Genomic DNA, 23,552 nt, shown 5'->3' with positions numbered 1-23,552 from the left:
AGAGTCTGGTGTAGGCCAGAGGAATACAACTGTGGTTTTGCAGTTCCACGGGTCAAATCTCTGTATTATCCTGCTTTTGGCATTTTTTGCCATAAAATAAATGTAATAGTGTCTCCCTGACTGGTCAGACACCAATATATCTGTTTAAATAGTCTGGTGTAGGTCAGAGAAATATAACTGTGGTTTTGCAGTTCCACGGGTCAAATCTCTGTATTATCCTGCTTTTAGCATTTTTTGCCATAAAAAAACTGTAATAGTGTCTCCCTGACTGGTCAGACACCAATATATCTGTTTTAAAGAGTCTGGTGTAGGCCAAAGAAAAAGAACTGTGGTTTTTCTGTTCCATGGGTCAAATCTCTGTATTATCCTGCTTTTGGCATTTTTTGCCATAAAAAAAAAACTATAATAGTGTCTTCCTGACTGGTCAGACACCAATATATCTGTTTAAAAGAGTCTGGTGTAGGCCAGAGAAATAGAACTGTGGTTTTGCAGTTCCATGGGTCAAAACTCTGTATTATCCTGCTTTTGGCATTTTTTTGCAGTAAAATTAAACTGTAATAGTGTCTCCATTACTGGTCAGACACCAATATATCTGTTTAAAAGAGTCTTGTGTAGGCCAGAGAAAGAGTACTGTGGTTTTGCAGTTCCACGTATCAAATCTCTGTATTATCCTGCTTTTGGCATTTTTTGCCATAAAAAAAACTGTAATAGTGTCTCCCTGACTGGTCAGACACTAATATATCTGTTTAAAAGAGTCTGGTGTAGGCCAGAGAAATAGAACTGTGATTTTGCAGCTCCACAGGTCAAATCTCTGTATTATCCTGTTTTTGGCATTTTTTGCCATAAAAAAAAAACTTAATAGTGTCTCCCTGACTGGTCAGACACCAATATATATGTTTAAAACAGTCTTGTGTAGGCCAGAGAAATAGAACTGCGGTTTTGCAGTTCCATGGGTCAAATCTCTGTATTATCCTGCTTTTGGCAATTTTTGCCGTAAAAAAACTGTAATAGTGTCTCCCTGACTAGTCAGACAACAATATATCTGTTTAAAAGAGTCTGGTGTAGGCCAGAGAAATAGAACTGTGGTTTTTCTTTCCCATGGGTCAAATCTCTGTATTGTCCTGCTTTTGGCATTTTTTGCCGTGAAAAAAAACTGTAATAATGTCTCCCTGACTGGTCAGACACCAATATATCTGTTTTAAAGAGTCTGGTGTAGGCCAGAGGAATAGAACTGTGGTTTTGCAGTTCCACGGGTCAAATCTCTGTATTATCCTGCTTTTGGCATTTTTTGCCAGAAAAAAAATGTAATAGTGTCTCCCTGACTGGTGAGACACCAATATATCTGTTTAAATAGTCTGGTGTAGGCCAGAGAAATAGAACTGCGTTTTTGCAGTTCCACAGGTCAAATCTCTGTATTATCCTGCTTTTGGCAATTTTTGCCGTAAAAAGACTGTAATACTGTCTCCCTGACTGGTCAGACACCAATATATCTGTTTAAATGAGTCTGGTGTAGGCCAAAGAAAAAGAACTGTGGTTTTTCTGTTCCATGGGTCAAATCTCTGTATTATCCTGCTTTTGGCATTTTTTGCCGTAAAAAAAAAACTGTAATAGTGTCTCCCTGACCGGAGAGACACTAACATACCTGTTTAAAAGAGTCTGGTGTACGCCAGAGAAATAGAACTGTGGTTTTGCAGCTCCACGGGTCAAATCTCTGTATTATCCTGTTTTGGCATTTTTTGCCGTAAAAAAAAAACTTAATAGTGTCTCCCTGACTGGTCAGACACCAATATATATGTTTAAAATATTCTGGTGTAGGCCAGAGAAATAGAACTGTGGTTTTGCAGTTCCACGGGTCAAATTTCTGTATTATCCTGTTTTTGGCATTTTTTGCCGTAAAAAAAAAACTTAATAGTGTCTCCCTGACTGGTCAGACACCAATATATATGTTTAAAATATTCTGGTGTAGGCCAGAGAAATAGAACTGCGGTTTTGCAGTTCCATGGGTCAAATCTCTGTATTATCCTGCTTTTGGCAATTTTTTCCGTAAAAAAACTGTAATAGTGTCTCCCTGACTGGTCAGACACCAATATATCTGTTTAAAAGAGTCTGGTGTAGGCCAGAGAAATAGAACTGTGTTTTTTCTTTCCCATGGGTCAAATCTCTGTATTGTCCTGCTTTTGGCATTTTTTGCCGTAAAAAAAAACTGTAATAATGTCTCCCTGACTGGTCAGACACCAATATATCTGTTTTAAAGAGTCTGGTGTAGGCCAGAGAAATAGAAATGTGGTTTTGCAGTTCCACGTGTCAAATCTCTGCATTATCCTGCTTTTGGCATTTTTTGCCGTAAAAAAACTGCAATAGTGTCTCCCTGACTGGTCAGACACCAATATATATGTTTAAAATATTCTGTTGTAGGCCAGAGAAATAGAACTGTGGTTTTGCAGTTCCACGGGTCAAATTTCTGTATTATCCTGTTTTTGGCATTTTTTGCCATAAAAAAACTGTAATAGTGTCTCCCTGACTGGTCAGACACCAATATATCTGTTTAAAAGAGCCTGTTTAAGGCCAGTGAAAAAGAACTGTGGATTTGCAGTTCCACAGGTCAAATCTCTGTGTTATCCTGCTTTTGGCATTTTTTGCCATAAAAAAAACTGTAATAGTGTGTCCCTGACTGGTCAAACACCAATATATCTGTTTAAAAGAGTCTGGTGTAGGTCAGAGAAATAGAACTGTGGTTTTGCAGTTCCACGGTTCAAATCTCTGTATTATCCTGCTTTTGGCATTTTTTGCCATAAAAAAAAACTGTAATAGTGTCTCCCTGACTAGTCAGACCCCAATATATCTGTTTAAAAGAGTCTGGTGTAGGCCAGAGAAATAGAACTCTGGTTTTGCTGTTCCATGGGTCAAAGCTCTGTATTATCCTGCTTTTGGCATTTTTTGCCATAAAAAAAAACTGTAATAGTGTCTCCCTGACTGGTCAGACACCAATATATCTGTTTAAAAGAGTCTGTTTAAGGCCAGAGAAAGAGAACTGTGGTTTTGCAGTTCCACGGGTCCAATCTCTGTATTATCCTGCTTTGGCATATTTTGCCGTAAATAAAAACTGTAACATTGTCTACCTAACTGGTGAGACACCAATATGTCTGTTTAAAAGAGTCTGGTGTAGCCTAGAGAAATAGAACTGTGGTTTTGCAGTTCCACGGGTCAAAACTCTGTGTTATCCTGCTTTTAGCATTTTTTGCCTTAAAAAAAAACCTGTAATATTGTCTCCCTGACTGGTCAGACACCAATATATCTATTCAAAAGAGTCTGGTGTAGGCTAGAGAAATAGAACTGTGGTTTTGCAGTTCCACAGGTCAAATCTCTGTGTTATCCTGCTTTTGGCATTTTTTGCCGTAAAAAGAACTGTAATAGTGTCTCCCTGACTGGTCAAACACTAATATATCTGTTTAAAAGAGTCTGGTGTAGGTCAGAGAAATAGAACTGTGGTTTTGCAGTTCCATGGGTCAAATCTTTGTATTATCCTGCTTTTGGCATTTTTTGCAGTAAAAAAAAACTGTAATAGTGTCTTCCTGACTGGTCAGACACCAATATATCTGTTTAAAAGAGTCTGGTTTAGGCCAGAGAAATAGAACTGTGGTTTTGCAGTTCCACGTATCAAATCTCTGTATTATCCTGCTTTTGGCATTTTTTGCCATAAACCAAAAACTGTAATAGAGTCTCCCTGACTCTTCAGACCCCAAAATATCTGTTTAAAAGAGTCTGGTTTAGGCCAGAGAAATAGAACTGTGGTTTTGCAGTTCCATGGGTCAAATCTTTGTATTATCGTGCTTTTGGCATTTTTTGCCGTAAAAAAAAAACTGTAATAGTGTCTCCCTGACTGGTCAGACACCAATATATCTGGTTAAAAGAGTCTGGTGTAGGCCAGAGAAATAGAACTGTGGTTTTCCTCTTCCATGGTAATAATCTCCTTTTTATTACCTTTTTTCCATTGATAGTGTGAGTGTAAGTTATTTTACTTAATTTACAATGGGCAAGGCGCGTGGCAAGGGACGTGGAACTGGACGTTCTGGTGATGGTGCCTGTAGAGGACGGTGCGGTGGCCAAGGTGAAAATGTGCCACAACCAACAGCCACATCTTCTCGCTCCCACTTCTTGACCGAATTACTAGGGAAGCACACTACAACACCAGTATTGCGAACTGATTAGTGTGAACAGGTTATTAATTGGATAGCAGATAATACTTCCAGTTACCTGGGCACCACCACCTCCGGTCTGTCTTCCACACGGTCAACTTTTAGTAGCCGTGATTCTCGACCGCATTCTCCTCCTCACCCTGATGCTCCTTCCTCCCACCATGCCGAGTGTCGTCAGACAGCATCTGATCCCACACTTGGACACTCTGAAGAGCTGTTCACTGGTCCATTTACATAATTGTGCCCCTCGCCTGCTCCACCTGAAGTGGTGGAAGAGGAGATCCCATGTAGCGATGGCCAAATATTTGAACAGCCACGGCCACAGGAAGTTGACGCTGGCAATTTGTCACAAGAGGTGGATGATGACGAGACACAATTGCCACGAAGTGAGGAGGAGGATTGTGGTGCACAAGTGGAATAGGAGGAGGTGGTGGATGATCTAGTTACTGACCCAACGTGGCAGGAGGACATGCAGAGCGAGGCCAGCAGCATACAGGGGGAGGGAGGCAGATTACCCCAACAGGCAGGAAGAAGCAGTGTTGCGGGCAACAGTTCCCCGTTACACCAACACGAGGGACGCTGCCTGTACAACCGGAAGGTCTTCCAGAGTCTGGAACTTTTTTAAAGACTCTGCTGATAACCCCAAAAAGGCCATTTGTATCACCTGCCATGCCAGCATCAGCAGGGGTGACAAAACTACCAGCCTGACCACCACCAGCATGATCAGGCACATGTCAGCAAAGCACCCGACTTTGTGGGGTGAAACCCAGGGTCCATAACTAGTGTCAGCGGGTGCCACCACTGCTTCTTCCGCTGTTGTGCGTGTAAGAGAACCCACTGTTGTGCGTGCAAGGCAGTCCCCTGTCCATACTGCATGCAAAGATGCCCCCTCCTCTCAGTCTTCACTTGTTATGGCAGTTTCTCAAGAAACAGCATCAACGTCCAAGTCCACGTCCTACCGCAGCGATCAATTGTCCATATCCCAGAGCTTTGAACAAAAGCGCAAATTTGCAGCCAACGCCCCACAGGCCACAGTCCTAAATTCGCCCATTTCATGACTGCCTCCATTGGAAATGCTGCCTTTTAGGCTGGTGGAGACGGAATCCTTCCGCAACCTTATGGCGATGGCCGTCCCTCGGTACTCGGTCCCCAGCCGACACTATTTTGCCCGGTGTGCCATCCCAACACTACACAAGCACGTGTCCCAAACCATCTGCTGTGCCCTCAACAACGCAGTTACTGGGAGAGTCCACCTGACAACAGACACGTGGACAAGTGCTTGTGGCCAGGGACGGTACATCTCCAAGATGGCACACTGGGTAAACATAGTGGAAGCCGGGACCCAGTCGGACCTTGGGACGGAACACATCCTCCCCACACCGAGGATTGCTGGCACTATGTCAGTCAGAGTTGCCCCCACAGTGTACAGCTCCTGCGCATCATCCTCCTCCTCCTCCTCATGTTCAGCCTCCATCTCAGATATCACCACATCAGTTACAAGCTGGAAGCACTGCAGTACTGCCTCAGCCAAGCGGCAACAGGCTGTGCTGAAACTCATAAGCTTAGGTGATAAACCTCACACTGCTTGTGAGTTGTGGACAGCTGTGAAAGAGCAGGCAGATCTGTGGCTGAGACCGCTGAACCTACATCCAGGCATGGTCATGTGTGACAATGGCCGTACCCTGGTGGCCGCTCTGAGGCGAGGCGAGGTCACACACGTACCATGCCTGGCTCATTTGCTTAACCTCGTGGTTCAGCGGTTTCTTAAATCATACCCCGAGTTGCCAGATCTGCTCATCAAAGTACGCCACCTGTCAGCTCATTTTCAGAAGTCGGCTACAGCTTCCGCCGTCCTTGCTGTGTTGCAGCAGCGTTTGCAGCTTCCGGCACACCGACTGGTGTGTGATGTCCCCACACGTTGGAACTCTACCCGCCACATGTTGCAAAGTATTTGTGAGCAGAAGAGAGCAGTTGTGGAGTACCAGCTGCATCAAGTCCGTCGATATTCAGGTCAGACTCCACACATAAGACCTCAGGAGTGGACCTGGATGTCTGACATATGTACCATCCTGACAAACTTTGAGGAGTCCACCAAGATGGTGAGTGGCGATGACGCCATCATTAGCATCAACATCCCACTTGTCTGTCTTTTGCAATGCTCTCTGCAGAGAATTAAAGAGGAGGCATTGCAGCCAGAGTATGATGAGATGGATCAAGAAGCTGTAATGGGTGATTACACACAGCCCAGCCTCATCTCATCCCAATGTGCATTTGGGGACATTGAGGGAGAGGAGGAGGAGGAGGAAGAACAGGAGCTGGTATCATGCGCTGTAGACGGTAGTACCTGTACAACTGTCATACAGTCGGTTCAGCGTGGGTGGCCTGAGGACAGGGGGTAGGAGGAGGAGGAGGAGGAGAGCATGGTCAGTCGTCATCTTGGTGAGGACACGGAAGTCTTGCCCGTTACCAGTCTGGCACACATGGCTGACTTTATGTTTCGCTGCCTTAACCGTGACCCTCTCGTTGTCAAAATGTTGAGAGACAGTCATTACTGGTTGGTGACACTTTTAGACCCCTGCTACAAGGAGAACTTTCACTCTCTTATTCCTGAGGTGGAGAGGTCTACAAAAATGTGGGAGTACCAGAAGGCCCTTGCTGCAGAACTGTTAAAAAAATTCCCATCTGAGCACGCTAGCGGCAGAGGTCACAGTTCGTTGACCAACAAAGGCTTACAGGCGAGAGAGCCGCAACTCCAATCCAGCAGAGCCAGGGGAACACTGTCAACATTCTGGGACAGTTTTCTGAGACCCGCCCAGCTTACAGGCCCTGAGGCGCGGGGTACTATCACAAGGAGTGGAAAGTTTCAAAAGATGGTGATGGAGTACCTTGCCGACCGTAGCAGCATCCTCCATGATTCCTCTGTGCCTTTTAATTATTGGGTATCCAAGCTGAACACTTGGAATGGACTCGCTCTGTACGCCTTGGATGTCCTGGCCTTCCCTGCTGCTATTGTGTTATCGGAGCATGGTTTTAGTGCCACTGGGGGAATTATAACTGATAAGCGCACTCGCCTGTCAACTGACAATGCTGGCAAGCTGACCTTTATCAAAATGGACAAGGGCTGGATTAGACCAGACTTCTCATCACCACCAATTGACAGCAGAGTAACATAAAGTCAAATCCACTGTGTTATTTTGGGAGGTGTATTCTCATGCACTGCTTCACACCCACACATTGGTATATGCTTCCTCATTTCGGCTGTATTTTTCTCTTCTCCTTATCCTCAGCCTCCACCACCACTATACCACCAGGGTGACCGTGGTCCGTGATGCCAGCATTGCAAGTTCCTCCATCCTAATTTTTGGCAGCTTTTGCTTGGAGGCATAGGCAAAGACTATGGGAGACCCATTCCAAAATAATGGAAATAATGTTTTTAATATGCTGTACTGCATGGCTCTTCGAAGGGGCATGAAAAACATCCTGTTAAGCTACTGCGACCTCCACCACTTTTTGAAGGGGCATTGATATTGTATTTTTATTCCACTGCGACCTCCACCATTCTTCCAAGGGGCATTAAAACCATCTTGTTAAGCTAGTGCGACCTCCACGTCTCTTCCAATAGGCATTAAAATGGTCTTGTTAAGCTACTGCGACCTCCACGTCTCTTCCAAAGGGCATTAAAACTGTCTTATTAAGCTACTGCGACTTCCACCACTTTTCCAAGGGGCATTGATATTGTCTTTTTATTCCACTGAGACCTCCACCATTCTTCCAAGGGGCCTTAAACCGTCTTGTTAAGCTATTGCAACCTCCACGTCTCTCCAAAGGGGCATTAAAACCATCTTGTTAAGCTACTGCGACCTCCACGTCTCTTCCAAGTGGCATTAAAACCATCTTGTTAAGCTACTGCGACCTCCACCACTTTTCCAAGGGGCACTGATATTGTCTTTTTATTCCACTGCGACCTCCACTATTCTTCCAAGGGGCATTAAAACCGTCTTGTTAAGCTACTGCGACCTCCACCATTCTTCCAAGGGGCATTAAAACCATCTTGTTAAGCTACTGCGACCTCCACATCTCTTCCAAGGGGCATTTAAACCGTCTTGTTAAGCTACTGCGACCTCTACGTCTCTTCCAAGGGGCATTAAAACCATCTTGTTAAGCTACTGCGACCTCAACCACTCTTCCAAGGGGCATTGATATTGTCTTTTTATTCCACTGCGACCTCCACCATTCTTTCAACGGGCATTGCATTTTTTCCTAATTTTAGTCAGCTTTTGCTTTTCAATGCATAGGCTAACACTAAGGGAGACGCACTCCCCAATAATGGGTAGAAGGTTTTTAGTATGCTGTAATCCACGTCTATTTCAAGGGGCATTGCAGTTTCTCATAATTTTTGGAAAGCCTTCCATTCACTGCTTAGGTCAACAGTGTACAGGAGACCCAGTTGCTATAAATTGAAAAAACGGTTTAGATAAGGTCTTCTGACCTCCATGTCACTTACAAGGGGCATTGGAGTGCCTCAAATTTTTTGGTAGGCATTGCACTCACTGCATGCCCTATAACTGTGTAGCCGAACCGCTCCTTTTTGTACAGAAATATATCCTACAAGACATGTGTAATTGTCTGGCCTGATAGTGATGTGAATGGTCCCTGTTCCTCCTGTTCTTTCTCCTTTGCCACCACCTCATCCATCATTCATCACCTGAAGCTTTGTTTTAATGGGAGTCATAGAACTGGGATAGTAGCAGGAAAACATCCAGCAATCCTCGGAGGAGGTAGGATATGCGCCAAAACGCTGACCACCTCAGGCCTAGCCGCTACTACATACATACGCTTGCATTCCAAGAAAACAAAGCAGACGCTAACTTCTATCATCATTATCATGCTCCTCACCTTGGCACTCTCAACATCCCTGATGGAGAAGCCAGGGCCCACTGGAGGAGTCTAGTTCTCTGGTGGGCTCCTCCAATGCTGCCCTAAAGCAGGCCAGGCTAAGAAAAGTGTGGGGGAAGTTGACAGGAGAAATAGGGGCAGCTGGGGTCCGTTTATGAACACCCGGCCGCCCCCAGGCGGCTGGGGACCGTGTGTGGACACGCGGATGCGGGGCGGCTGGGGACTGAGTATGGTTACCTCGCTGCTGAAGCAGCTATGAGGTAGTGGCCAGCTTCGGCCTCCTCCAAATTAAAAGGCCCCATTTCAAGTGCAAGCTAGCAGTATGGTGTTGCAGACTGGGGGTGGGTGGGTGGCAGGTTGCACACTTACGCTTGCATTCCAAGAAAACAAAGCAGATGCTAACTTCTATCATCATCATGCTCCTCACCTTGGCACTCTCAACTTCCCTGATGGAGAAGCCAGGGCCCACCGGAGGAGTCTGGTTCTCTGGTGGGCTCGTCCAATGCTGCCCTAAAGCAGGCCAGGCTAAGAAGAGTGTGGGGGAAGTTGACAGGAGAAATAGGGGCAGCTGGGAACCGTTTATGGACACCCGGCCGCCCAGCGGCTGGGGACTGAGTATGGATACCAGGCCGCCGCCGCAGCCATGACATGGAGGCCTGCGTCTGCCTCCACATGCCTAAAAGGCACAATTTCAAGTGCAAGCAAGCTAGCAGTATGGTATTGCAGCCTGGGGGTGAGTGGGTGGCAGATTGCACACTTACGCTTTCATTGAAAGGAATGGGGGAGGTACAATTGAACACTGCCCTGGGACAAGGACTTGCACGGGGATAGTTGCAAGTCTGCATCTTCTGATGCAGCAAGGATCACTTCTGATGGGCACACTTTTAGGCAGTGATCTGGGTGTCAGAGATGCTTCCAGGGTTCTTCCCCATGCTGTTCCCATGTCTTTTCAGCACTGTATGCACATAGCCCAAGGTGTGGAGGAGTATTTTTGTTTTTGGTTATTTATTTTACCTTATACACAAGTGTTTACCCTGGAAAGGAAGTTCCTTCAACATATTTCACAGGAAAACCGTTTCAGTTTCGTTTTTGAGCATTTTATTGTGAGCCCATAAAAGTGTCTTAATACCTCTGACCATGTTGTTGACAGCAGTGACCTGGGGGTGAGAAATGCTTCCTGGGGCGATGCCCATGCTGTCCCCATGTCTTTTGAGCACTATCACTATCGTTTTGGGCAATTTTTAGGCTTTCTACAGACTGCCAGGGGTACCGCCGCAAAAATGCTCGGGTCTCCCATAGACTAATATTGTGCTCGTTGTAACGGGTCTGGGAGGCGGAACCTCTGGGCTACTATACAAGGGAGCGGTCCTTGTCAGGGAGCGGGTGGCGACCAGGCAGGCAGTCACAGCAGGTGACCGGGACAGTCTCTGGGTGTACGGGCAGGAGGTCACGGCAAGTGATCAGGGCAGTCTCTGGAAGAATGGGCTGGAGGTCACGGCAAGTGACCGGGGCAGTCTCTGGAAGAACAGGCTGGAGGTCACGGCAAGTGACCGGGGCAGTCTCTAGGTAAAGGGAAGGTACGACCTGTGATGGCTGAACCTCCAGGTAGGCTAGCAAGGCAGATGGAGGATGTGTGCTCCCAGGTGAGCAAGCGAGAGTCTCTGGAATAGCAGGTGGTCACAGCACGTGACGGAGGAGCCTCCAGGTAGGCAAGCAGGCAGGTAGCGGAGAAGCGCTCCCAGGTGAGCGGGCAAGAGTCTCTGGAATAGCTGGTGGTCACAGCACGTGACAGCGGAGCCTCCGGGCAGGCAAGCAGGCAGGTAGCGGAGAAGCGCTCCCAGGTGAGCGGGCAAGTTGGTCCTTAGACAGACTGACTGGAGTTGTAAGGCAGACCGTCGGACCTCAGGCAGGCAGGCAGGTAACAGGAAATCAGGCAGGATTAGGACAGCAAGCTGGCAGGAATCTGGCAGGTAACTGGCAGGTAACTGGCAACGGGACCTGAGGGCTGAAGCAGAGTAGAACGGTGCAACAACATTGCTCGGGCACCTCCATTTTGGAGGAGGTGCCTTATATATGGTAAAGTCCTCCGGCCATTGGCCGGGGACTCCTTAGGACGGCGCGCGCGGCCCCTTTAAGAGGGAGGGAGGGCGCGCGCGCGCGCCCTAAGCACAGTGGCCGGGAAGGAGCGCGCGCTGCCAGCAGAGCGGGAGAGGGACGCCGGGCACGGAGCAGAGCGGTGAGGGGAACAGCGTCCCTGCCTAGCAGAGCGCAGGGACGCCGGCACTACAGTACCCCCCCCTTTAGGCCCCCCCTTTTTTAGGCCAGATAGAAATTTAGCTAGGATGAGAGGGGCATGGATGTTCTCCCGGGGCTCCCACGTTCTCTCCTCAGGACCAAACCCCTTCCAATCTACCAGAAAAAAGGTCTTTCCTCTTACCCTTTTGGTGGCAAGAATGTTCTCTACCTCAAACTCGTCCTCAGCAGAAACCGGAGCAGGAGGCGTACCTGTAGACTTGGAAAAAGAATTAAGCACCACGGGTTTGAGGAGAGATACATGGAAGGAGTTAGGGATCCGTAAGTTGGCCGGGAGTTTCAATTTATAGGCCACCGGGTTGATCTGACTGATGACCTCCAGAGGACCAATGAACCGAGGCCCTAACTTGTAAGAAGGTATCTTGGGTCGAACATATTTAGATGAGAGCCAGACTTTATCTCCTGGACGAAATTGTGGAGGATCCAGGCGTTTTTTGTCAGCGTGTCTTTTCATACGCTCGGATGACAGAAGGAGTGCGGACCGGGTACTCTCCAATATGGAGGAAAATTTGCTAACGAGAGATTCCGCAGCCGGGTTGTCCACAGAGGTGGAGACAGGAAAAGGAATCCGAGGATGCTGACCAAAGACTACAAAAAACGGGGATTTGGAGGAGGATTCGCTCTCGTGATTATTATAAGAGAACTCGGCCCATGGTAGGAGATCCACCCAGTCAGAATGGTGGGCATTAACGAAGTGCCGGAGGTAACTGGTCAGGTTCTGATTGATCCGCTCCACTTGACCATTGGACTGTGGGTGGTAAGCGGAAGAGAAGTCCAGGGTGACGTCTAGTAGTTTACAAGTGGCTCTCCAGAAACGTGAGGTGAACTGTACCCCACGATCCGACACGATGTGGAGGGGCAGGCCATGAAGACGGAAGATGTGGCGGATAAAGTCTTTAGCCAGCTCGGGTGCAGACGGAAGGCCTGGCAGGGGAATAAAGTGAGCCATCTTGGAAAAACGGTCAGTGACCACCCAAATGACCGTACAACCGGCAGAGACGGGGAGATCACTTATAAAGTCCATTGCTATATGCTGCCAGGGGGCAGCAGGTACAGGAAGCGGAAGGAGGCGTCCGGCTGGCAGATGTCTCGGGACTTTGTTGCGGGCGCAGGACACACAGGCAGAAACAAAGTCTATTATGTCCTTGTGCAGGGTAGGCCACCAATAGTGCCGGGCAATAAGCTGGAGGGTCTTTTTCTGACCGGCGTGGCCAGCTAGTTTAGACGAATGGCCCCAGTGTAGGATCTTCTCCCGATCAGGTACTGAAACAAACGTCTTACCGGGAGGGAGACGATTTAGACTCACGGGAGCCACCTGCATTACTCTGGCGGGATCGATGATATGTTTAGGTTCTTCCTCGAGATCGGACACCAGAAAGGATCGGGACAAGGCGTCTGCTTTGACGTTTTTGTCAGCCGGGCGAAAATGAAGAACAAAATCAAAGCGAGCAAAAAACAAGGACCACCGGGCTTGGCGCGGGTTAAGTCTCTGGGCATGCTGGAGGTAAGCCAAGTTCTTGTGGTCAGTGTAAATTATTACCGGATGAAGAGCCCCCTCGAGTAGGTAACGCCACTCCTCCAACGCCAGCTTGATGGCCAATAACTCTCGGTCTCCTATGGAATAGTTGCGCTCAGAAGAGGAGAAGAGTTTGGAGAAGAAGCCACAAGTTACCATTCTCCCGGAAGATGATTTTTGAGTAAGTACCGCTCCGGCTCCAGAGGAGGAGGCGTCAACTTCCAGGAAGAACTGCTTGTTGCCGTCCGGGCGATGCAGCACCGGGGCGGAAGAGAAGGCCTGTTTTAGGGAAAGAAAGGCCTCCTCTGCTTCGGGCGGCCACTCTTTGGGATTAGTACCCTTACGGGTGAGCGCGGAAATTGGGGCAGTCCGGGAAGAGAAGTGCGGGATGAAGAGGCGGTAATAGTTGGCGAAGCCCAGGAACCGTTGAATAGCCTTCAACCCCTCTGGTCGGGGCCATTTCTCGATGGCAGACAGTTTCTCAGGATCCATTTGTAGGCCGGTCTGAGAGATAATGTAGCCCAGAAACGGAAGCGAGGTCTGCTCAAAGAGGCACTTCTCATATTTAGCGTAGAGATGGTTCTGCCTGAGCCTGAGCAGGACCTGACGAACATCCCTCCGGTGAGTCTGGAGATCCGGAGAGAAGACCAAGATGTCGTCCAGGTACACCACTACGCAGGAGTAGAGAAGGTCCCGGAAGATGTCATTGACCAACTCTTGAAAGATGGCAGGAGCGTTACAGAGGCCAAAGGGCATTACCAGATATTCATAGTGGCCGTCCCGGGTATTGAATGCCGTCTTCCATTCATCCCCCTGACGGATACGAACCAGGTTGTACGCCCCACGGAGGTCCAGTTTGGTGAAGATTCTAGCCCCCCTCAGACGATCAAATAACTCCGGAATGAGCGGAAGGGGGTACTTATTCTTCACCGTGATCTGGTTAAGGCCTCTATAGTCTATACAGGGACGGAGAGAGCCGTCCTTCTTTTTGACGAAAAAGAAGCCTGCTCCCGCCGGGGAGGTAGATTTCCGGATGAATCCCCTGGCCAGATTCTCCTCAATATATTCGGACATCGACCGGGTCTCAGCAGAGGATAATGGATAAATACGCCCACGGGGAGGAGAAGTACCAGGTAACAGGTCGATAGGGCAGTCGTATGGTCTATGAGGGGGTAGTGTCTCTGCCTCCTTTTTATTAAAGACATCAGCATAAGACCAAAAAGGAATCGGAAGTCCAGGTAGATTAGCTGGGGTAGGAGAAGGACGGACGGGATGAACGGGAACCAGACAGGTCTTATGGCAGCCCTGTCCCCAGCGAAGGACTTCTCCGGTCTGCCAGTCAAGAACGGGTGCATGTTTCTGGAGCCAAGGTAGGCCTAGCAAGAGGGCGTGAGAGAGTCCAGGCAGAACATGGAAGGAGATACTTTCAGAATGCAGCATTCCCACCTGCAGAGTAATGGATTCGGTGATGAGTTGGATGGGGCGTGGTAAGAGCCCCCCATCCACGGCAGCAACAGACAAGGGTACAGCCAGAGGTTTGGTGGGGATGCAGTATTTCTCTACCAGGGACTGTGAAATAAGATTCCCGGCTGCTCCAGAGTCCAGTTGGGCTAGTTCGAAATAACGGTTCTCCCCGTAGACGATTGAAACTGACAACAGCAGGGATGGAGAGGATTTATTCTTGTCTAGGTGGACCTCTCTGAGCGAACCTAGACACAGGCGTTTCCCGACCTCTCCGGGCAGGCACGGATCTGGTGCTCCTTACTGCCACAGTAGAAGCAGGTCCCCTCGGCACGGCGTAAGTCCTGACGGGTCTTGACCATCTTGGTCTGGTCGACCTGCATAGGCTCAGGAGGGTGTACCTGGTTAGAGACAGAAGGAGTGACGGGTTTCTGAAAAGTAGGAGCTAGACGTGGTAACCTCCTCTCACGGGTGACCTCTCTGGCACGCTCCTGGAACCGTAGGTCAATCCGGGTGGCAAGAGTTATTAAGTCATCGAGAGTGGTAGGAATGTCCCGACCGGCAAGTTCATCTTTAATACGGCCGGACAGACCCTCCCAGAAGACGGAAACCAGAGCGTCGTTATCCCAGGCCAGCTCCGAGGCAAGGGTACGGAACCGTATGGCATATTGGCCCACGGTGAGACTTTCCTGACGGAGGCGTAGCAACGATGATGCGGATGAGGTCTTCCGTCCGGGTTCGTCGAAGACTTTCCGGAAAGCCGTGAGAAAAGCAGGCAAGTTGGACACCAGGGGGTCTCCCCTCTCCCATAGAGGATTTAGCCAGGCCAGGGCCTCCCCGGTGAGATGGGACATGATGAATGCAATTTTGGCTCGGTCGGAGTTAAACTGGTGGGACAATAGTTCAAAGTGCAGGGTGCACTGATTTATGAAGCCCCGAGCCTGGGCTGAGTCGCCTCCGAAGCGAGGAGGTGCAGAAAGCCGAGGTCCGGGGTAGGATATCATGGTGTTAGTGGACAGCGGAGCTGCCGGATTGCGAGACATGGCACTGGCGGAGGTTGTTGGTGGAGCAGTCAGAGTGTCCAGGGGAGTATTGACATTCCGCAGGTGACCCAGGATGGACTCCTGTTGGGACCTTTGACGGGACAGTTCATGACACAGGTCCGAGAGCGAGGGAGCTTGGGTGCCACCGGGTTCCATGGCCCGAGCAAACTGTAACGGGTCTGGGAGGCGGAACCTCTGGGCTACTATACAAGGGAGCGGCCCTTGTAAGGGAGCGGGTGGCGACCAGGCAGGCAGTCACAGCAGGTGACCGGGACAGTCTCTGGGTGTACGGGCAGGAGGTCACGGCAAGTGATCAGGGCAGTCTCTGGAAGAACGGGCTGGAGGTCACGGCAAGTGACCGGGGCAGTCTCTGGAAGAACAGGCTGGAGGTCATGGCAAGTGACCGGGGCAGTCTCTAGGTAAAGGGTAGGTACGACCTGTGATGGCTGAACCTCCAGGTAGGCTAGCAAGGCAGATGGAGGATGTGTGCTCCCAGGTGAGCAAGCGAGAGTCTCTGGAATAGCAGGTGGTCACAGCACGTGACGGAGGAGCCTCCAGGTAGGCAAGCAGGCAGGTAGCGGAGAAGCGCTCCCAGGTGAGCGGGCAAGAGTCTCTGGAATAGCTGGTGGTCACAGCACGTGACAGCGGAGCCTCCGGGCAGGCAAGCAGGCAGGTAGCGGAGAAGCGCTCCCAGGTGAGCGGGCAAGTTGGTCCTTAGACAGACTGACCGGAGTTGTAAGGCAGACCGTCGGACCTCAGGCAGGCAGGTAACAGGAAATCAGGCAGGATTAGGACAGCAAGCTGGCAGGAATCTGGCAGGTAACTGGCAGGTAACTGGCAACGGGACCTGAGGGCTGAAGCAGAGTAGAACCTTGCAACAACATTGCTCGGGCACCTCCATTTTGGAGGAGGTGCCTTATATATGGTAAAGTCCTCCGGCCATTGGCCGGGGACTCCTTAGGACGGCACGCGTGGCCCCTTTAAGAGGGAGGGAGGGCGCGCGCGCGCGCCCTAAGCACAGTGGCCGGGAAGGAGCGCGCGCTGCCAGCAGAGCGGGAGAGGGACGCCGGGCACGGAGCAGAGCGGTGAGGGAACAGCGTCCCTGCCTAGCAGAGGGCATGGACGCCGGCACTACACTCGTTGCTCGGGTCGAGCACCCGAGCATCAGGGTGAGCTCGGCCCGAGCTTCGAGCACCCGAGCATTTTAGTGCTTGCTCAACACTAATAATCATACTTTAGAATGGAGAATGGAAGTTCAAGAACCCAATGGATTCCTTGAATATATTGATCAATTTTGTTAAGAGTTGACCCTGATATTCTAAGTAACATTATATATTGGAATATTGAAAATCAATAATTTGTACTTTTTTATCCAGCTCCAAGACATACTGCCAACTCTAATGAGCTATATACCAGGACCGCACCAGAGAATAAACAAAAGCATGACTAGACTCACCGATTTCATCTCTGAACGAATAAAGATGAATGAGGAGTCATTTGACCCAAACTCACCCAGAGATTACATTGATTGCTTCCTCACAAAACAGAAGCAGGTATCTGAGTTAGGGTTAGGAGTGGGTTAAGCATTGGAGATCAGACGCAGGCTCACCTGCTGTGGATTGGGGTGGGGTTGTCCAACTTCATAGATCAGTGGCCTATTCTTATCCTCATTAACTTGTCCAGCTCACTCAAACAAATTCAACCAAAATATTTTGGCATTTGTGACAATAGGTGATGATGTGCTTACTGACCTGAGAATTGGGATTTGATATTAATTCTTTGTTAAAATAGATTGATGGACATTGCACTTCATTGCTCAAACCACTGTCTATGGGACTGCCAGAGATAGTCCATTACAGCACTCAGCTATCTCCATCAGTCCCATAGACCAGTGTTCCCCAACTCCAGTCCTCAAGGCCCACCAACAGGCCATGTTTTCAGGATTTCCTTAGCATTGCATAGGTGATGGAATTATTGCCTGTGCAGGTGCTGCAATTATCACCTGGGCAATACTAAGGACATCCTGAAAACATGGCCTCTTGGTGGGCCTTGAGGACTGGAGTTGGGGAACTCTGCCATAGACAATGGGTAATAGCTCCATTCTTACAAGGAATTCCAGAGTCCTGTTCTCAGTATCAATAAAGGTCCCAATGGTTAGACCCCCCAGCATGATAACTTGCAAGTTGGGATCAGGCTTTTACTTTCCACAAATTTTGCTAAACACCTTGTTTTTTTTATTCTGATTTGATTTTTGGATTTTTATTTTATAAAAAAATAATATATTATTGTGACATGCTTGTAAGTCCTTGTCAGGCCGCAATACACATGACCACGCAAATAGCATAGATATCTCCCGGCAGTGTATCAAAAAATCATTTTTTCCAGAGTTTTTAATGAGTTGCAATACACAACTCAGAATAAGGTAAATAAAGAAGATAGTTGAGGAAGTACACAACTGTATTTTGAATTTAAGATTATTAAACTACCAGAGCTACATATTGTCCCGCGACACCTCACCAGCGCACCTGTAATCTTAATGCATTTAATTTTGACTGATTCATGTTCAAAATTGTTTCTCCAAGATGGAACATCGCTTTAGAGTATAATGCTAAAATTTGTGCTTTCAGGAAAAGGACAATCCTAACTTTGACAGGACTAACATGGTGATGACCGTACTCAACTTGTTTTTTGCTGGGACAGAAACAGTCAGCTCTACACTAAGACATGGATTAATGGTACTCATGAAGTACCCTGAAATACAAGGTTAGTATTAAACTGATACTCCACTTTGGAAAATTACTTTTTATTACAAAGAACCCTCATAGTCCAGATGCTGTAGTAGTAATGGAACCCAGCTGCAAGTGTTACATTTCAATATACTGCCACTACAGGGGAAATTAAGTATTACATGGTACTCATCAAGATAAATAGTTGGTCGATCCTCTTCAGAGAACATGTTTGTTGTCTTTATGTAACTTATATAACAAGAAAAGTTCCAGATATATACATTAAATAAATGCTGTGAAAAAGTATTGAAAAGATCACAGTGTATCAGTTTTATAGATACTTGGGAAGGATGCCATACAGTTGCATCGATCACCTACAGGTGTTTGTTTTTGGACCTTGTAAGATTGAACATTATAGTCTATGCTATGCTATTGCTTAGGGGCCTCATCAAAAGAACACCTTTCTTAAATCAGAATTGTAATAATATGGTATTTAAAAAAAGAGTTTTGAAGGCTTGGTCTGAGCCTTGTGCATAGCGGGACTTGCACCGAGGCCTTAAAATCCAGTGAGTTTTTTTTAACTTCAGGCTCACTTATCCTACCTGTACTAAATACAACTCAGTAACTTGAGGATTTTTTTAAAAAATGATCTGCCTACTTTCACAAGTTGTAGTCCATTGTATATCAAAACATAGTTTGCTGCGCTTTACTATATAGTAATAAAAATACACAGATGGATAGCCAGGACCACATTCAACATACATTCTTTGTATAAAGCATCTCTTTTTTAACTTTGCATTCATACATCATTCATCTTGATGGCCAGTGGTGTGACTACGGATGTATGGGGATCCAGAGTATGCAATTTTCATCCGTCAGGGTTTGAACCCTTGAGCTTGTGCTTTGTGGTTGGCTTTTCTTTCCTTCAAGCCACAGCAGATACACCATTTTTCTCTGGGTGTTTAGATTCTGTTATACTTGCTTCAGTCTTTTTAGGGTTACAGGTGTTTTGATTTACTCATTTGTCTGTCCTATCACCTTTTGGGTGCAGCTTTATATACTTTCCCCCTGCTGGTATTTCCTGCTGGTGATTGTCTCATTTGGATATCCAGCCATACTGCTGTACTTTAAGTCAGTCAATGAAAGACTAGTTAGGGTTTATCTCTTTGCTGTTTGTGCTCTTTACCATGCATCTATCTACCATGTACCTAGTACATACTTAATCATTTATTTTGTATTTTTTGGTTTCTTTTACTTACTCTGGGATCTCTCTCTATTTCAGAACAATTTTAATTCTGTAGCTAATTTTACTTTACTCTGCCCTCTGGTTCTGTAGGAGCCACGTAAAGCACCCGATGGCCTTTCAAGCAGCATTGGTCTGAGTTTCCATCATCTAGTCTGTGGTTAGGGCTATTTTGGCTCAAGCAGACAACATTATGGCCAGCGGGGTCAGGACTTCTAGTCTGTACAGGAACCTACAGGGTCAGTTGCAGTTTTTATCGTATTACTTTTTTTTCTCAGTAAATTGTCACACTATCATAACAGCAATAACATCTGAGCCCTGGAGACTAGCAGGGTCCAAAGGGTTCCCAAATTTAGAGACCAGGATTCTAAATGACATGTGACAGGTGGTGATAGAGGAACAGATTTTACTTTAATTTGAAGTTATATAGTAATATATTTCCTTTATCTCTACATTATAACTATTTCTACCGAAACCTACCCGTTCTTTCCTCACAGATTGAGCTAATTTTTTGTTAGTTACTTCAAATTATTATTTCTCTAGCTAAACTACATCAAGAAATAGACCATGTGATTGGTGACAGCCGCATCCCAAATATTGAGGACCGCATCAAAATGCCATATATGGATGCTGTAATACATGAGATCCAGAGATTCTGTGATATTCTCCCTCTGAATGTACCCCACGCAACAACAAAAGATGTTACCTTCAAGGGATACACGATTCCTAAGGTAGGATAATGAGACAATGCATCACTAGTAACTAGTACTAATATGAGTTATGGGGGGGGTAATTTTTCTCCTTGCAAGATTTCCATCTGGTCTGCCTAGTCATATGGACCAGGAAATGCTTCTCGAAACTTGCCTTTAGAAGGAGTAGACCTACTACATCTAGCATAACGCTAATACCGCATCTCACCATAACAACATTATTCAGTCAAACATAAAGGTGGTATTATGATGTGTGGGGGCGCTTTCCTTTAGTAGGATCTGAACAATTTGCCATTTAAAAGAAAACATGTATCCTGCTATGAAATTTTAATCATAAATGTTATCCCTTGTGGTTTTAGGGAACAGATGTCTATCCATTGTTGTGTTCAGTTCTTCAAGACCCAACAAAAATTGCCTCCCCCTTCAAATTTGATCCTAACAATTTCTTAGATGACAAAGGATGTTTTAAGAAGAATGATACCTATATGCCATTCTCCGCAGGTATTATTTGGTTCACTTATACCAGAATAATGAGTGATGGGATGTTTGATGAGTGATTGGATAGCTGTATGAGGGTGTGGATGGTACGTGGACCACGGACAGAGAAAGAAAAAAATTAGTGTACGTCTTAGATCTGTGTAATGAAGCTAATTAATTCAACTTAATATAGCATTCTTACAAGTTAATGACAATGTTTCATACAATGGCATTATTTAAGAGGTTGTGGAAGATCAGAAAAATATGTCTGATTTCTTACTGAAATGACGCCACTTTTGTCCATCAGCTGTGGCTGATATTACAACTATCAGTAGAGAAAACCTGTCAAAAGTGGCCATATTTTGCTCCTGCTCTAGTCCTGTTGCTCCCCTCAGTATTTCACATTTTAGTTTTGTTTAATCAGTCATACGGTTCCAGAGATGTGAGCTCTTTTATTTAGTTCTGAATTTTACATTCTTTGCCAGGGTAACGTGGCTCACAGGAATCACTTGAGCAAATCTTTACCATACAGTCCACCATATGGTTCCAGAGATAAGGTCTTTTTATTCAGTGCTGATTTTTATGGTCTTTACTCTTTATCAAAGGAACATTGCTCATTGGATCCTCTTGGGCATGTCTTTACCATGCTCTGTATTACTACCCTATGAGTCGCATCTCCTTTGTGAAGACTATAAAACTTGGTACTGAATAAAAAGGCTGAATAAACAGTGGAGAAGCCATTCCCTGAATCATGCTGTCTATAGTTTGAGCACTATGAAAGAGCTAACATGCTCCCTTTAAAATAGTGTTATCTGTTCAATGCCTGATTGGTTTTCCCTATTATCAGACACTAACCTAACAGTGAATCCCTGCATCATGCACCATTCCTCAGGCCCAAAGAGTTTTAAGCAATGTAATAATTTCTCAGATAAGCACAACCAAATTGAGTTTCCATATACATTTTCAAGTCTATTTTCTACTTGTTTGATTGTTTGTTTTTAGTCCCTGTTCCCTATTGTGGGCATGGCTTTTGTTTCACATATATTTCTGGTCAATTCATTATTTGCGGTTCTGTAAAAAATCCATTTGTATTCCAGTCCCCCGCTGGAGTGATTTTTTTATACACTAGAAATTTTTGCTTAATTGTTAGAGTACGTTGCATACAACATTTTAAAGAAGCCACAACAAAACTAAAACATAAAAGTTAAGAGCATTTTTGAATTCAAGAAACTTCATAAGCCATTTAAAAAAAATTACAACAAAAAGCATCAATGATTAACACAAGACAAAAAATAAAAGTGACTTAAATAATGCAAATGATGAATTGGGTGCCTAATTAAAGTCTAGGTATGTCACTAAGATAGATCGATCTTTGTTGCAAAGACTATGAGGAATAAAATCATACTCAAACTTCAAAAGGAGGCAGTATGTGCAATTTATGGTGGAATGCAATCAACCAAGTAGAATTTGCAGCTAACATGTTTTTTTCTTATTAGGGAAACGGATTTGTCTTGGAGAAGGTTTGGCCAGGATGGAATTATTCATTTTCTTTACAACCATCTTACAGCACTTCAAATTAATTCCAGAGAAAACACTTACAGAACAAGATATCAGGCCGGTGATGACCGGTTTTGCAAATGTTCCCAAATTTTATTGTATGTCATTTATGCCCGAGTTTAATTTTGTCCACAGCTGATATGGAAATGGATTCACAGAAGAAAAAAAAACACAAATCATTTATTCTGGAAATTATATAAAGTGAATTTTTCATGTGTAGTATAACATGGGCTACATATAATGCATGATGGTCTGGTTTTAATTATTCAGAAAGTCAACATGTTTTTATAAAAGCTAAATAAATGATAGTTTTTATTCTATTAAGTTTTACAATGATCAGCTGTAATAACCACTATGTAAGAAAAAAAATAATGGCTGTTTATATTCTAAATCAGACAAGTGTACAATAAACACTACAAATCTGTGCTTTTTCTTTCCCATCTTTCTGTTGCAGAGGGATACAATAGCTGATTGGTGGGGCTCCGAGTGTTGGTCCTCCGCAGTCTGATATTTCTGACCTTTCCTACAGTAGATCTTCAGTATTGATGTAATAGAAAACAGCTTAAAAGTTATTCCAGTCAAAATAATGTATCACCCTTACAGTGTCTAGGATATAAATGCTAAATTGGTTGGGGTGCCCTGTGCTGGTGAATTGTGGGTAGTTCAATAGTTTGACCTCCACCTAACTAGCATTTAAAAGTGAGGCTAGATAATCAAAGATGACTGGAATACCCAGCTATAAAGAACACAGACCTGTACACAGACCAGCTAAGATGTGAGCTATAGCTGAAAGAGCAATGTGCCAGAGTCTCTCTGAATGGAGATTGTATAGATCAGCTAGGAAAGCTGAGCAGTCTGTGTGTTGGAGCTCCAGAGAAATGTGTGGAAGCTGCAGCCTGTTTAGTGTGAACTGTGCCCGGAGGTGAACACTTTTGTTTTGGTGCTAGAAGCTGCTGGAGCTCAAGCTGAAGAGGATACCGAGACTGGTGGGATCATGACTATTCTGTGTATAAAGTCTGCTTGGAGAGAAAGGACTGATCGGTACAGGTGTGCCCACACTGAAATATGTGCTTGCTAAACAAACTGTTTATTTACTGTGATACCTTTGTGCCCAGGGTTGGGTTTTTAATTCCTTGGAATTTTATGAAAGCAATAAAACTACACCTGTTTGGACCAAACCGCCTAGCCTGTGTGATCGCTACCTAATCCCTTCCTGAGAGAGTGAACCCCTAGAGATACTAGTATACTAGTATTTTACTAGACTAGCGGCCACATATGTTTTATAAAAATACTTGCTGGAAAAAGAGTATACCTCTGGAACAATAAGCATTTTTCACAAATTTCCTTAAAATTTCTTGGGAATCAGGACTTCCGGCATGTTCGTGATGGGGTCGTGGTACACATTTAAGAGTTG

The 23,552-nt window shown here is 46.0% G+C and overlaps 1 protein-coding gene across 1 annotated transcript in view; it reads left to right on the top strand.

Annotated features, from left to right (window-relative positions):
- LOC141154961 (cytochrome P450 2G1-like) overlaps positions 1-22,340 on the top strand; it is a 122,758-nt gene extending 100,418 nt beyond the window's left edge. Inside the window, exons 6-10 of the mRNA XM_073641539.1 lie at positions 16,802-16,978; positions 18,053-18,188; positions 19,938-20,125; positions 20,464-20,605; positions 22,078-22,340. Coding sequence (XP_073497640.1) covers positions 16,802-16,978; positions 18,053-18,188; positions 19,938-20,125; positions 20,464-20,605; positions 22,078-22,277 — 843 coding nt within the window. The 3' untranslated portion in view covers positions 22,278-22,340. The remainder of the gene's footprint in view (positions 1-16,801; positions 16,979-18,052; positions 18,189-19,937; positions 20,126-20,463; positions 20,606-22,077) is intronic.
- Positions 22,341-23,552: the final 1,212 nt, after the last annotated feature.

This window comes from Phyllobates terribilis, unplaced genomic scaffold, assembly GCF_046119375.1.
Source record: "Phyllobates terribilis strain yellow unplaced genomic scaffold, ASM4611937v1 Scaffold_7__3_contigs__length_470593459, whole genome shotgun sequence".
Classification (NCBI taxonomy): domain Eukaryota; kingdom Metazoa; phylum Chordata; class Amphibia; order Anura; family Dendrobatidae; genus Phyllobates; species Phyllobates terribilis.
The sequence above is the reverse complement of the archived record's forward strand: the minus strand, read 5'-3'. Positions and strand labels throughout refer to the sequence as shown.